This window comes from Diorhabda carinulata, chromosome 5 (assembly GCF_026250575.1).
Source record: "Diorhabda carinulata isolate Delta chromosome 5, icDioCari1.1, whole genome shotgun sequence".
Lineage (NCBI taxonomy): Eukaryota > Metazoa > Arthropoda > Insecta > Coleoptera > Chrysomelidae > Diorhabda > Diorhabda carinulata.
This window is the reverse complement of record NC_079464.1, coordinates 17,097,918-17,114,984: the sequence shown is the minus strand read 5'-3', so window position 1 is coordinate 17,114,984 and position 17,067 is coordinate 17,097,918. Positions and strand designations below refer to the sequence as shown.

The following is a 17,067-nucleotide window of genomic DNA, read 5'->3' as shown; positions in this document are numbered from 1 at the left end:
GGATACATATCGTAATTTTCTTAAAATAAACTTGACAAAGTATCACTAATAATGTAACACTCGTTAATCTTAATAATTACGTTTCAATTAACTAAACAAAAAATAACCAATATAGCCTTTATATATTTTCATTTGTTTTCAAGTTATAGGATATCAACAAATAAATAAATGATTACATAAAAATTTTCTTTATCATAGAGTCCTTTCAATAAATGTTTAAAAATACCGCCATTGACTTCTAAACATTTTCTGCTTCGTCTACGAAGATCGTTTGTTGCTCTCCCAATTGATTCATTTCTTTCTTCTTTAATATGGGCTGCAGTATTCTCAATTCGTCTAATTAGTGCATCCCGTGTATCCACTTTTATTTTGTAGATTTTATTTCTCATCCAGCCCCACAAACAAAAATCTAGTGGTATGAGGTCTGGAGATCTTGCAGGCCAATTAATGGGACCTCCACGACCAATCCAATGCACTGGTAAACGTTCGTCCAAATGTTGCTTGACCTGACGAGCGACATGTGCAGGAGCTCCATCGTGCTGATAGTACATCTGCATTCTAATATTTACAGGAACATCCTCTAGTAGGCTTTGTAATTCATTTTGTAAAAAATTTAGGTAGTTGTCTCCCTCCTGTGAGACGATTCTCCAAAATGAAAGGGCCAATTAAATTACTGTCAACCATACCACACCACACGTTTACAGAAAATCGATGTTGAAAATTGCTTTCGACTGTTGCGTGGGGATTTTCGTCCGACCATACATGATAGTTACGAGTATTATTAATGCCATCACGGGTGAAAGTAGCTTCATCCGTAAAGAGTATACTCGATACAACACGATGATTATTATTTATCCATCGATAAAACTCCATACGATTAGCGTAATCCCCGAGCTAGTAGTTGCCTCTTCTTCTACTATAGATGCAAAATATTTTCTACTTCTACCAAACCTTGTCGAGTAGCGCGTTCAGATAATATGTTAGCACTGGGAAGCTTACCAGTGTCGCACAATTTGTTAAAAACTCTAATAAATACGTTTTTATCAGGATATCTTTGGTGTGGAAAACGTTGACGATATTCTTCAGTAGCAGCTGAAGCATTTCCATTACAAAAGCCATAAACAAACACCATATTTGCATATTCTAAATTTGAATAAGTAACTGGTATTTTGCAAAACTAACAATCACATAAATTCGAAATCAAACGTTTAGTTACTATTCACTGGACACTGACAGTTCATCAAAACGTCAGAATTATCAAATGCCTTTGAGATTCGAACATGGCATACTTTGATAATGTTAAAATTCAGATATAAGTGGAAAGCTAGATGAACATTTTTAATTACTCCATAACTTGAAAACAAATGAAAAGCGGATAAGAACATATGAGTTTTTTTATATTATTTTCACGTGTATAATACACGCCTAGAGTTTGGTGCGCTCCTCCCGACTCATCCTGTATAAAAAATATACCTGGCAAAAATTGAAATTTGACAGGAATCAAAGACAGCTGCGAATATTATTTCTGTTGGTTCAAACCAACTTAAGTCAGAGTAAATGTGAAATGGTAATAGTCATATGTGCCCGGAAATCACACAAACTTGCATACATGGATTATGCCTGTTGATTCGTCTATTTTCCTGTAAGTTGGAATTTCTGGAACCGTTGGCGATATTCACTGTTTACACTACCACTACACCGACACTCACAATTACACTGTCTGACGCGCGTTTCAGAGACTGAAGGTAAATTGTACCTTCAGTGTCTGAAGACGATAACTTGGTTATCAAAACGCGCGTCAGACAGATTAATTATTAGTCTTGGTGTAGTTGTGGTGTAAACTGTGTATTTAGTATCTTTTCCTGTAAACAAAATATTCTTATTTGAATAGTCTATTAGTACCTTTGGTTGAAGTTTGTGAGAAATAGAAGTTTCATGTTTGTCCAACGAATCAACTTTCACATTCTTGGCTCTGCTATCTGGTTTAACAGAGAATCCTATTTTATCCTTAATATTCCTTATAGGATATACTATCTTAAAAGGCTCCTTAAGTTTCGGATGTGCGATATCAATGGTTTTTTTATATCTTGTCATATCTTGAATAGTTTGTTTGGAGTTTACAGCTTGCCTCTTCTTCGGAAAATTTGCATTCGATTCTATTTTCGCGGTGTTTTTCATAACTTCATGTACCATCCTTCCAACTTTAAGTGGTTTCGGATACAGACTTTCGTTGATAAATGGATGATCCATTCGCTTCTTTTGCTTTTTTATTTTCAAACATTGTTCCATAGCCTAGAATCGACAAAATATATTTCTATACAAATTTTACAGGAACTTACATAGGGTGTCTCATAAGTGATGTCTTCCATATTTGACAATTCCTACATAATATTTTAACCATGTGGCAACCTTTTAAGACTAGTTTTTAATTCTATGAAAAGTAGGTACAATGAGTTCACTTTCTAATAATCATTCTCTCTTAGTTTATCGACATTTTATAATAAATAGTATGATAAATATGAAATTCGTAAAGACATTATTGGAAACAAAAACTTGAAGCAACCGTTTAAACGATAAAACCACAGTGTTGGTTTTATCATTTAATAATGGAAATTTGACACTTGAAGAATGTTTAGGCTCAGGTCGTCCACTTGTGTGGGATATTGAGATTACAAGAGAAGCGATAGAAAACTAATCCTCTACTAGCACTTGCCGATTATCGGACTCCCAAGATTCAAGCAAAACGCAAGTAAAGGTGCGTAAAAAACTCCTTGCTCTACCGAAAGATGATCGCATTGTAATTACAATCAGAAATAGATTTATCTAAACAATTCGAACGTGGAAAATCGGTGGGTGGCCAAAGGAAAATTACTAGAGCCCGCAGCAAAGATAGTTCGTTACGTGTCTAGTGGAATTATGAATCCAAATCATCAGATATATAGTGGACAGCTGATGTGAATGTTTAAGTTGTCATTGGAAAGATATTCAGTTAACCGAAATCAGGCTCTCTTACACAAAAACAATGCTAAACCATATACTGCAAAAGTTATGCGTTATAAGATCGAATAACTTTTGCAGTGGTATGAACTTTTATCATATCCAGCATTTATCCTAGATTTTGCACCGTCAGATTACTATTTATTAAGATCCATGGCGAAATTCATGCGTGAGAAAAATTTTAATCCGAAGAAAATGTTGAAAATGCATTGCGAAAACTTTTTGAATCCAAGACCAGAGGTCTTGAAGACTTTTCTGAATATTGGATTGAAATAGTAGAACTCGATAGGTCGTACTTCGAATAATGAGGCGCTTTTTTCCATAATTATTCGATAAACACAGTGAACATTGAAACCTGATATTATTTAAAATATCATATATCTCATGTCTATATGTGAACATAAATAATTAAGTGAGGTTATTAGTATAGGTTGCCTCAATTATATCTATATCACGTAATTAATTCGAATAGTAATAGCTATTACTCGCCAATAGAATATGAGGTCTGGCTATTAAATAACAAGAATGGTCACGAAAAAGGGTTTTATCATGAAAATTATTCTTAATTCGAATGCTCCCATTCAATATACTCCCCTTCCCTCGGTGCACATCTTTCCATACTATTTTTTTCATTGATCGAAGCACTACTGGAAGTCTTCTTTGGTGAGAGCCTTTAGGAGCTTTACCGTTTTGTGCTTCACCGCTTCCATCGACTCAAATCAGGTTCCTTTCAAAGCAGATCTATTTTTAACCTTTCAAGGAAATCTGAGCAGACCCGCTGACGCAAGAGCTTTTGGTGAGGAGACAGATTTTTTGGCACAGATATTTGTAATGTGTAATTCCTCGTGTAAATTTTCTTAACCGTTTCTTTATCGGCGTTTACAGCCTCGGCACGCACAATTTGGTTGATTTTGGTCACTGTTTCCGGAGTTAAAACACTCACAAGGCGACCAGGGTGCTGGTCATCTTCAGCACTCTCAGCTATCACTAAAGCGCTTACACCACTCAAAAACAAGCACACGAGATAGAGAATTGTTCCCATAGGCCTCTTGCAACAATTTATAGCACTCAGTCGGACTTCAATTTAACTCAACGCACTACTCATCAGTCTCGTTATCTAATAGCCAGACCTCGTAATATACTTTTTTATCTACTTAATAATAATCATTGAAAGTCATACGTGGGCTGCTACTGAAGTTTCGAGACATTTCACTGAAGTGAATATGTCAAATCTGACATTGCCACCATAAAGTTTGACATTTTTAATGGTGAGTATACTTAGAACATGCTGTCATACGAGTGGTATTTGAGTTTTTTACACATACTTGAAACATTTATCTTTGTCAAGAAATGGAATTAAATCGCGAATATTTTCGTCCGATGATTTTCTATGACTTTCGACGTGGATTAAACCAACAGCAGTGTGCAGATCAACTAGCTTTGACTTTTGGTGATGAATCACCATCTCTTGCCATCGTGTTTCACTGGTTTTCCAAATTCAATCGTGCTCACACTTCGCTACAGGATGAATTTTGTGAATGTCGTCGTATTGAATGAGCATTTGACTGCCAAAAAGATTTTTTCGTGTTGTATACCACATAATTTGATAATCGCTCAAAACAAAGCTCGTGACGATTGGTGCAAATAAATGTTCATTTGCGGTGCTTCAAAAGTCGTCTATAAGATCAAGACAGGCGAAGAATCATGGATTTAAACGACAATCGACTGTATGGGTATTTCAAGACGACCCAAATCCAACAAAAGTTATTCACGCACAAAGTACTTGTCCGTCGCGGTTAGTGCGAGCTCTCACACATCTGTTCAAACAAAAACGTCAAAACAGTCAAAACATCAAATTGATGGATCATCCGCCGTACAGTCCTTGTTTTGCACCCAATGATTTCTTCTTATTCCTGCAGATCAATATTAAATTTCGAGGTCAACGTTTTTCTCCATCTGAGATATGTTTAAATCACATGCTTTGGAGGTACCTTAATCGGAATGGAAAAATTGCTAGACAATTATGAAGAATACTTTGAAAAATAATAAAAACTTGAGTAGCAATCCTCGTATCACTGCATTTATTAAAAGTTGATTTCCTTTACCCGTCATATTATAACTAGTACTTTATGTTATAGTTGTACTTGTTATATTGTTAACACTTCCACAATTTTTCTTCTTCGTTCAAACTTGTTGCAGATTATCACCGAAATGAAGAGTGAAAAGGTCATTCAGTTTTAGAAAAATACCAATTTGTTTGCCCATAACTGCCAACTTAGTTACACTAAGTTTTTGTATAATGAATTCACGATGCAAATAATTCAAAAATGAAAAGTTTAATGTGACTTGAGATAGTAGCAGTTAAAGATATTTTCTACAAATTTCTTAAAATTCGTCTGACAAAATATTTTGGTTTTGATTACAGGTTTATTGACTATAAAAGTTTCTGCTTTTAATAAATCCATGATTAATGCACTGAAATATTTCAAAATTTCATATTTGAGGAGTTGTTTTGGTCATCAGATATTGTTAATTCGGATTTATTCAGTTCCTCCGATGTGAAAGTCTTGGTTTTTGTGGACAATAGCTTTCAAACTGGCGTTTTAGGAACGCTTGTAGATTCATATGATTGTTAAAAAGATTACGGTGAATGTTCAGGGTCCTTTTTAACATTTAGTAAAAATAGTAAGGACTTCTACTTCTTGTTCTATTCAGAAAAATACAAATACTCGTAAAACGAGTGTTCCATAAACATCTTATATGGGGCATTACATTTTCCCTTTTTTTTTGTAGAGAGGAGTACTGATACGTATTACGACATCATCAAAAACACTCGTACTAGTCATAAATTAATATTAGACGCAGAACAAACTAAACTCACGATAGAAACTCAAAAAATGTATAAAACGCCACGATTAATTTTTTTTTTAAACAAATGTATACACAATAACAGTCGCGCGGCAATTGCTTGCGCCGAAATACCTTATGATATAATTTTATATGATGATTGAATGTCATCGAATTATCAATCTGATTTAATTAAAAAGAAAAATACCGTCATTGTTTATCAATATTGCTTCAGTAATCCATATATTATGTAATAGTTATAAATAAATTATGTTATTGAATTTTAAATAGTTTTCATGTAGTTATCAATATTTTGTTGCTAAATTATCTAAATTTCATTTAAATGCATATAATATCGAAGTTTCGACTACTTATTATAGCACAAATAACCATGGAAGATCTAAAGGATTCAATAGTTGTTGTTAAAGTCCTCGTAGCTACATATGATAAGGAATAATGTTTTATGTTTTGACATTAGCTTCTGATTTGTTTCTCAATTGATTAAAGTATCTTTAATTCTTGAAATGAAGTTCAAATATCTTGAGTACCAAAATGGTCTCGTACACTATTCTGTTCTTATATTATTGTTAATTTTATATAATGTGACATCCAGAAAATTGATTGTATTATTTTATTCGATTTCTATTGTGATTGAAGTTTTTTATGATAAGAATTGAATTTTTAATTTATGTTTTCAATTTGATTCTTTGGGACGGCAGTAATGCCTCTACATATCGGAAAAAGAAGGGAATATTAATATCAAGTTTACTTGAGACAGTTTCCTCAAGATCTTCCATTAGAAATTGTGCTAAACACTTGAAATGGAAGCCCCCATAGCACAACCATCAATTTGTTTGTATATTTCATTTTCATATTTAAAGTACGTACGTTGTTGTAAATGTGAGTTAGCTTTTATAAATTCGTTTTGAGATATTTCTGTATATGCTCTAATTTTGTACCATTTTTATATTAATATATTCTTCACAATGGAAATTGGAATATTTGTATATAAAGAAACTACATCAAACAAAATAAATACATATCCGTTAGGACTTTTTATATTTTCGATTTTTTCTTTGGACTTCCATGTGTTTTTGATATAGTATTTGTTTTGGTATAGAATTATTTTCAAAATATTTCATGTCAAGGTCCTCCGAACATCAAAACTTCCTCCTTCCAACCTGACCTCCATGGAACGACAGAGTCTCATATTTATAACAATCCTAATATTGCAGGGCAATGCCGCGGTCGTCCTCAATACCTCTTCTTATCTTCATAAGATGAATAATTTCCCAATATTACCGATTATAAAATTGTTCCCAATGACCCCGTCACATATCTAGAAAAGATAACAAACGCTCCTATCCAAAAATCCAAACTTTCTTCCGACATTAAAACTCATACCTCGAGAAAAATAATCCCGCATTCCTCGTATAATCGGTCTTTAGAAAATTCACAAGTCCGATCTTTCACTACATCCCATTTTTAGTGCATTTAAGGGTCCTATCCAACTCCTAGTCCGACATCTTGCCGAAATTCTTCAGCGAATTGTTTTTGTATATCTTAGAAACTAGTCACCACATCGCCCCAGATTGTTCCATATTCTAAGGCAATTCTACCGACAACTCAAAGTTGCCCCCATAGGATCTCCTCTCTCTCTCTCTCTCCCGTCATTGCCAACATTTTCTAGGACCATTTGAAAATAAAGCACTATACTCCTCTCAGACCAAGTTGTTGGCTACGATATGTTGATAACACTTTTGTCATTTGGCCCCATGAAAGAGATACTTTAGATCCCTTCCCGCTTCATCTTAATGGCGTACATCCTTGTATACAGTTCACGATGGATGTGGAGGAGGAATCATCTCTTCCGTTCTTGACGTCACGATTAGAAAACTGACGAATTCAGTCGACCATCTGAAATCAATTTTTAGAGACAAACATTGATTCGGGCTGGTTACAACAAATTCCAAATTTCTAGGAGCATCCACAAATTTTCATTTCCAACTCCTCCATCCTTCTCCACTGTTTTGAAAGATCAACTGAGGGTATCCCTTCCTTACATCAAAGGTGTAACAGACAAAATTTGCAGAATCTTCCCTAAGGTATTTGCACAATCCTCAAACCAAATCAAAAACTCTCCCACCTAATCTGATCCGTCAAAGACAAAATAACACCAAAATGAACACCATGGATTGTATGAATTCCCCTGCTCAGATTGCATCGGTTCCTCTATTGCCCAACATCGTATCAATACCGGAAACACAATCGATTTCAATAGAACGTCCAGAATTATTCGAGGAGCTATCGAAATAGAAAAACGTTAAAACTGTCTGAACACAAGGGACGAAAGCCAAAGATTGCCGGCAACTTCGAAACACCTTCTACATCGACTTCGCTCCAATACCACTCCAGCCAACAACATTTCCTCTAAAGCCCCCCAGGAAGCCGATCTCCACACATTTATTATTCCTTCCACCTATAATATACTTTCCACGTGCGCCAAAACCCCAATAGGTCCTCTATATTTACAAGGTCCAGGCGACTAGCTCCCCAGTTAGCTCAAGCCCAGCAGTAAGTGTCAACAGTGTTTTTGATAGTAAGCATATTATTTTTATTCTCTATTTCAATCATTGTATATTTTTGTTTCAGCTTTCCATTTTCTCGGTGAAATTGCAAGTACATAGTAGACAGATTGAGGTCTTGGAATCAACCAAGAAAAAGGGGTGATTTGTTGCGTGAAGTAGGCAGATTGATACCAGGGAATCGGATCAATTCTTACCAACGAAATCAGTGTTTCAGTATTGTAGTAAATTTTAATGATACGCATATTCTAATTAATCTTTGGAGGAACCGTGAGGACAAAAAGTATGATATAGTTGTAATGTGTACCTTTTTAAAATTTGTATTGGGAAATTCTCTCTTGGAAGGTTTCTTGCTTAAATTTATTCCAGACGAGAAAAAACTTGTGACTGAAGATGTACGAAATTTCCTGGTTTGAATTAAATCTCTTGATCTTCCAGCAAAAATAGATTTTTTCATTATTTGATAATTTGTTTCAAAGATTGAAGTTGAACGCGAATCTGAAATGAAATATTATTTTAAAAAATTAAATAAATCAGAATTTGCTTTTTTTCATTACATAAGCATTAGTCTAGATATAAATGTTATACTGATATATGAAAAATATATGAAATATAAACTTTAATGTGAGTTTGAAACCAATAATATTGCCTTTATGATTGCGCTCTTAAAAATTATTAGTAAAACTTATTTTGACATCTTTTGAAAACCATTAATGGAACCGTCGTTTCAAAAATTTATAACAGGCTAAGAATCGACGTAAAAATGAAGAGGAGAGTGAGTGGAATGTCTTCGAATTTTATGATTGGTTAATGTCAGTTTGCTGTCAATATTCTCAAAACTTGTTATCAATATGGTAGAATCTACCTTTAGTAATATACGGCTTCAAATCAAGGAGGCTCAAAATGCCTCCATACAAAAACAATAAATATGACGTTTTCACAAAATAATGGCAGTTTTAAATGACAGTTAAGGCGGCCGTGTAAATCATGTAATTAGTCGTAGTTTTAATTTTTGTTTAGAGAGTAAAGTAATAAGATTTAATTTAAAATACAAGCTATAATGGTTTTAGAGAGATATACAGAAGAAGAAAGATTCAATCTTTATGATTGCCGTATTGCAAATAATAAAAGTTCATCCCTTGCCCTAGGAGAATATGAAAGACGTTTTCCCAACAGCAGAATTCCAGCCAAAAAAAATTTTACACGCAATATGAAAGACTTAACTGAACATGTAGTCTTGAAAAATAACAAACGCAACAGACCAAATATTAAATTGACTGAAAACCAACAATTGAATATTTTGTTATATATCCAGGAAAATTCTGGGAATTATTTAAGAGATGCCAAATGTGACCTAGGTAGCATACATCGTGCCTTGAAAATTAATTAGTCCTTTAAGTTTCTCCTGACGCAGTTTCTATTGGATGCTGATTATCAAGAATTACGGGAGTTTTGTGAAACAATAATGGACTTATAATTTGAGAGAAAAATTTTTGAAAGTGTATTTTGGATGGACGAAGCTGAAATGCACGACAGAAAAAATTGCCATACCTGGTCTCGAACAAGCAATCATTCAATGAGAAAAATTAAGAGGCGAGGGCATCAAATCAAATAGAATAAACAGATTGCCGCAAAATTATCGTTATCGCGAAAACATGTTCAACCTGTAATAAATTATCTACACCAGCATTACAATATAACTATCTGTAGAAATGGGACATATGCGTGGTCCTGATTTAACGTCGATGAACTTTTTTTGTGAAGCTCTTCAAAAAATAGGGTATACAAAAATAGAAATAATTATAGAGTGACAGAACTGAAAGAAAAAATTATTTATCTCAATCAAATTGGTGCAGTACGAGAGACAATCAAGCATTGAGGTAAGGTATACTACCTGCAATGCACAAAATGGGGGATACACAGAAAACAAGTTGTAAAATGCCGGTTTTTATATATGAATCGTGTATTTTAATCGAGTATATTTTTTTTATTTTCGGTATATTCATACTTTAAATCTCTCGAGATGTAGATAAAATTTTTCTTTGAATTATTCCTATTGAAAATATTTGTTTAAGGGTACGATATTTTGTAAGCTTTTTGTTTTTGATGATCATTTTTCTATTTAGTTTTTTCCAAAAAAGCAATTCTCAACGAGTTACATTATTTTCAATATGGTATGGGCAAAAAAAGTCCAATAATTCCACATAATACCGGCAGTATCAGAAAACTTTGCGCACAAAAATTTATAAAAATTGTGAAAGCCGTTTCCGAGATTATTGAGGCGTTCCATACATAAAGCTCACTGTGTATAATGATTTTTCAATAAAATTTAAATAATCTTAAATATTTCCTAAGCCGTGCTGAAAATAATAGGTCGATCTTGTGAAAGTTTCTTCTGTTTTTACCACTAAAATAAAAAACGCAATAATATATAGGTTGTTCCATTTAAAATTCCAAAGTTGATGTGGATACTTAAGAATTAGGACACCCTGTATAATCCAAAAGTCAATAATCAAAAATTCCTCAAAATACAAAGAACTTTTGTGATTAAAGTTTTCTGATAACACTAACAGGTTTGGAGAAAAGTGTATGGGTCACCTTATGTTTGACACCTTGTAGCCTAAAACATTTATTATTCTATTATTCAATTATTGTTTATTCTCTACTCCACTTCCTAGCTGCGATCGTGCATTTTCATAACATTCTAAATCACTTTTCATACAGGCTTCACTATTTATTTAACGCGCGCATACTTATTTATAGATTATTTAATATTGGGGATGCATAATTATAATGCATTGAATTTTCCAAAATTTGACATTTGAGCGTCTACTAGATTGAATTAAATTATGTATTTAAAAATGGTTTTCTCCTTTTTTTCTATATTTAACGAAACATACTCGTGAGGAAGATAAAACGATAATATATTATTTTTCTTTGAATCAAATTATCTATAAATTACATGTTCATCGAAATACCTCCAATTATTAAATCAGGTTTCTTCATCAAACTATCAGTTATGTGGTAGCAGCGAAATACGTGAAAATATCTATAGTTTCTCTTATGAGACATTTTCCTTAGTTTCTGAGATTACCTCTATTAATCAGACACTAACTCCTCATAATTTCATTCATTTCTTATCGCTTCAAAAGTAATTTATTTCACGTATGCCAGCTTCAGGACCGGTTTATCATTTGCAATGTTTATTCTATAGTTGAGTATCTGTCGAATGATACCAGACTTGATTGGCTGCGTATTTATTCCATACACCAATATACATATTGTACGCTATGAAATTTTATTTAAATTCTGGTTTATTGATCATCATTTAATTTCTATTTTGATATGATTGATTTTGTTCATTACTTATTGGATAGTGATGAGGATATTGATATTGTGGAATTCCTTCAACACGAAAGATGCCCTTATGTGATAAGGGAAATTTTGAGAAGTGGCATGAACATGATTTTCATGCTAGATCCGATCAATTCTTTTATTTTCTATTATATGTAAATTTCTCTCTTCGAGAGTGAAATTGCTGTCTCGATTCTTAGTGTTAATATTTTCCATTTCTTCAAAATAAATTTCGCTCACAATAAATCAGTTAAAATTGTTAAAGCTCACACTTATCAAAAAGCAAATATATTCCAAAAAACAATATTTAGATTCAGACTGGCCTATCTGACAGTTGGAAGTAAGACGTATAGTTCTTCCAATATCAATTGCAGAAGATAGCCTATGGTAGATCAAACAACATTGTAGGTAAGTTTTTATAATCTGCTATTAATATTGGAAGAACTATAACTAATTCACAATTTAAGCAACAGTTAAAGTGTAATTGATAAACTGGGCCTGAGTCTACTACGTACATCTATCCTTTTACGGTAGAGTTCTACGTGTAAAATTCCCCACATATTTTCATCGTTTTCTGAACGCTTTCAGACTAATATTATTTTGCTTCACTCTTGTGTACAACACTGATCTTTAGTTGACGTTGTACTTATCTGACAGGTTTGTTGTTCCAAATTCCTCCCAAAATTTCCACAAAAACGCATAAATCCAACATTTCTAAAACGCTGAATGGTCTGTTTCCATTATTTTGTCCGTATGTACAATTGTAATTTATGCTGCCTGCCTATTGTTATGAAATAGTTCTATTGAACAGAAAACACACATTCTGGCAACATCGAGGACAAGGGTATCGCCGTTCGATCACAAAAACTCTTCTAGCTTTTTATGTTTACATCAGCTCCTGCATTTATAATGGTTTTCAGCATATCAATACCCGCATCAGCTACCCAATGAATTAAGTATAACCCCTCACTGACAAAATCTGATTTGTTTGTTTCGAGCTTTTACTTGTTTTATATAATTTTTTCTGATGTGATCAATAAAGTACGATCGTAGTATATCATTATCAACAAGCGTTGAAGAAACTTTAATCCAATGTTCAGATGGTGCTTCTTCAATATCTTCATCAAAAGTGGAATCTACAGTTTTGACAGTTTCTATTTCAAGCTTCCTATTTTGAGTGAGCAATAGTTGATTATCCAAAGTGGTTACTAATTTTTGCACTTGACAGGCGACCTTTTTAAATGATGGGGTTAAAGTATCAACATCACTTATATCTATTCCTAGTTCTTGTAAATCGATAAATTTATCTACTGATTCTGCAATTTTTATTGATTGGAGCTATTCAATGGCTGCAATTTTTTTTGGTTGCGGCTTCTAATCCTTCACGTGTACTAAAAGTTACAAACCCGTAATTCTTTGATAAGCATGTTTTTTTATCAAATACTACTGAAGCTTGTTATGTGTGTCCAAATTTCTAAAATACGTTTTCAATTCTCTGTGACTTACAGTCCAAGGTATGTTACTCACATATATCTAAGTCTAAACTAAAAGTCTAAAAGTCTAGCACCATTTGAGGCCATAACTCAAGCTTTTCTAAAAATTTCTATCAAATGAATGCTGTGATCACCAATTAAATCGTATATATATATATTCAGTCCTATACTGTTACCCAAGTTATCGGTGTCATGTAGGTACTATGCACTCCAATTCCCACTTTTACAACAAATGTTCAATAGACCAATCAGAACTTCTTTCTTGATAAGTACAGAAAAACTTTTTATAGAGATATTAACAGAATAATGTCGTTGTTAAGTTTAAAATCATTTTAAGAAAACACATATTTATCAACTCAATAACAATGAAATTAAAATCACGGATCCCGTGGAATTTTATGATAAAATAAAGTATTTGACAATTTTCCATGAATGCTGTGCTGCGTAAGGATGTTTAGTGCTCACTAACACTGCAGGATCATGACAGAAATCAAGAATCGTGACACTATTCTTTATTTTGAACCTTCAGATTCATACTAAAACAAACAATTAGTCCGCAAAATGAAGGAGGAAATTAAAATAGTTATAACTATTACCTAAACTTCCTTAAATAAGACTTACCTGTTATTTCCTCAATTATTTGTTCGCTCTTAGCTTCTTCTGCTGCATTTTCTGATTTAAGGCTTATGTTTGACACGGACCTTTTAAGGACCGAACACGATTTATTATTAGCTTCAGACACTTTTCTACAAATATTAGTAAAGTTAAGGGTGCCACTGTGATATTTTGATACACCACGCGATAATAATTTATACATTATGAATCTGTTTGTACTTTAATTTTGAAGTATGATTATATATGATGTGCAACTTGACAGACAACCACAATGATTGTTTCTAGAATGTCTTTCAATGTCAATAGAATCAATATGATTCGATTACTTGGATCGTCTTCGAATGCCTTTTTACCATAAATAACCGCCTCAAGAATTAAATAACTGTTAGTAGTGTATCAAATAGTTTATACTAGAAGATTCGAGACCTATAAAAAGTGAAAATACGGTACATAAAATACGAAGTAAAACCGATTAAATTAAAGTACATCAAACTCGTATTTAATAGTTGATTGTAAATGAATTTTGTTATACAGGGTGTTTTGAAAAAATGTGATACCGTCTCTAGGATAGATAGAAAACTCAGAAATATTTGGGGTTTGCTTAGTAAAATAGTTATTTATGCAACAATTGAGTAAATTTATACTTTATATAATATACTTTATATAACAAATATTTAGATGTTTGTGTCCTGTTAGAAGACGATCCACACTTGAGGACTAGACAAATATCAAGGGAACTTGATATTTTACGTGATAATAAATTCCGTCCAAACAAAGTAACTTTGATTCAAGAGTTGTCAGACGACAATTTTGATTAACGTGAAGAGTTTACAGAACTAATGATGGAAAAATGTTACAAATTTTTCAAGTAATATTATGTTTTCGGATGAGGCCACTTTTTCTATTAATGGAAACGTAAATCGGTATAATTGTAGATACTGATCACGTAACAATCCTCGTTGGATGCGTGAATCCTACACCAATATCCCGAAAAACTTAATGTATGGGCTGGAATAATAGGCGACAAAATAATTGGTCTCTTTTTCATTATCGGTAACTTAAATGATTCAGATTTATTGCAAAATAGTATTATACCTGAGTTAGCTCGGAGATTTCTAAATCCAAGTAAGTATTTTCAATAACCTTAAGAAAATTCATTATCAGAAATTTCCAGACAATAACAATATATCAAACGACAAAATTTGGCTACAACAAGACGGTGCCCCACCTCCCTATGCGTGTATGGTGAAGCAATACCTAAATAATGTGTTTCCCAGAAGATGGATTGGAAGGCGTGATTTTATCGAATGGTCCCTAAAATCACCCGACATAATTCCTTTACTATTTCCTGTAGGGTCACTTAAGAAAACCTGCTAATATTCAGGAATTAAAAGATAGGATTACCACAGAAATATGAAGAATTGAGCAATCAGGGATGTTGCAAAATTTATTGCAAAGTTATAAAAAGCGTATGGCTTGTTGTATTGAAGTAAATGGACAACATTTTGAGCATCTGCTGTAATCGCTTTCACTGTATATTTTCTGAAATTCGTAATTTTTCAGCTTCACAAATGTGGATCTACTTCTGACATATCACAAACATTTAAAGATTTGTCTTAAGTTGTGGTAGGTTTTCTGCGTCATTATTTGGATAAAAATTTTACTGCACCAGTTTGGTTAAACTTACTGACACTAGACCTTGTTACGAGATTTGTATTAGTATCTAAATTATTAGAGAATATTCAAATTAACCGAGTTTATTCAATCGTCGCCATCTAAATGTAAAATATTCATTGTAACTTGGGTGTAAATGTAACTATAACTCTGAAATTATGGCATTTTGGTATAGTGAATATTGTAATATCCATTTGAAATAATTTCACTATTTTTCCGGAAAGGAAAAAAAATGTCAACAATGTAGATACCACCATAGTACCGGCCGTATCACAAGATACCACACACTAAACGTCAAAACTCTGACTTTATAGTTAAATATTGGATAATTTACCCTGTAACTCAAGTCTTCTATAGAGATCATAATCGCGTGGATAAAAATCTAATTGCAAAAGACCATTTAAAGTATTTTCGACGCCATTTTCGGTAATAACCAAAAAAAATTTTCAAAAGAACCATTTACATATTGTTTTTAAATGAAATTACGAACAATATTCAAAATACCATTCGAAAAACTATTATATTCATTTATGAAACACGGTAATTTAGTTTTAACTAAATATGGAACAGCTTGATGAGTCATCTTCCGACTATCTATTTTCGAAACACTCTGTAACACCAAAGAAAAATTATATTTCAAGTGCGTTTTTTAATAAGTTAGAGCTTTATAAGTAAAAAATAAATAAAATTTTAATTGCACGTATAAAAACAGTTACCTGCAATTGGAAGCATACCACAAATTGAGGCGTTACATACATAAAATTCACTCTGTATATATTTATCCGTACGAATTTGATTACGTTACGTATTCTAGGAACAACAACACAAGTTATTTGGAATCCTAAATTCACTGTGTATTTAATGTAATACATATCTATGAAACTTCTCAATCACTAAATAATTTTGAAAATATCATGATCCATTGCAGGATATATCTTTCTCCACCTCTATAATTTTCAAAACATGAAAAAAATATATTTTTCTGGGTATTCAACTTAATAATCTCTAAAAAATCACTCATTTACCAGATAAAGAACTGAGTTTAAAAATCTTTTTTATTGTGGGAATGGCTTATATTTTTTGAGATGTATTTTTTTATTGACTATTAACTCTAAAGATAAATTATCGACAGATTTCAAATAATGGAATTTTGAAAGTTCACTTTTTTTTGTATTAAAATTCTGCCAAGGATATTGTCTATCCCATGATATCAAAGGATCTTTTAATTCAATTGAAAGTGGAAGACGCATTACTGCTTCTTTTATAACAGGATCAATTGCAATAATTTGATTAATCCGTTTTGCTGTAGGAGTCGCTGAACCATTTTCGGAATTTGTTTCTGATGTAGGCGGAGAAACTTCTGATTCATCCTTTACGTCAAAATGGTAAGGAAAAAGTTCAGTGTCCTGTCGAATTGACGACGCAAGTGATTTTTGGCTATGAATTTTTTGTACATACATGGAGTAGGTTCTTAACTTTATAAGTAACTGGTTGCAAATGTA

The 17,067-nt window shown here is 32.7% G+C and overlaps 1 protein-coding gene across 3 annotated transcripts in view; it reads right to left on the bottom strand.

Annotated features, from left to right (window-relative positions):
- LOC130894053 (uncharacterized) overlaps positions 1 to 14,190 on the bottom strand; it is a 38,367-nt gene extending 24,177 nt beyond the window's left edge. For 2 of the 3 annotated variants that reach the window (XM_057800594.1, XM_057800595.1), the window contains exons 1-3: positions 13,898 to 14,162; positions 8,737 to 8,927; positions 1,903 to 2,292 (exon numbers count right to left, since the gene is read on the bottom strand). In XM_057800594.1, coding sequence (XP_057656577.1) covers positions 1,903 to 2,292; positions 8,737 to 8,927; positions 13,898 to 14,093 — 777 coding nt within the window. In that variant the 5' untranslated portion in view covers positions 14,094 to 14,162. Of the gene's footprint in view, positions 1 to 1,902; positions 2,293 to 8,736; positions 8,928 to 13,897 lie in introns of all 3 variants that reach the window. The other variant, XM_057800593.1, reaches the window with a different exon arrangement.
- Positions 14,191 to 17,067: the final 2,877 nt, after the last annotated feature.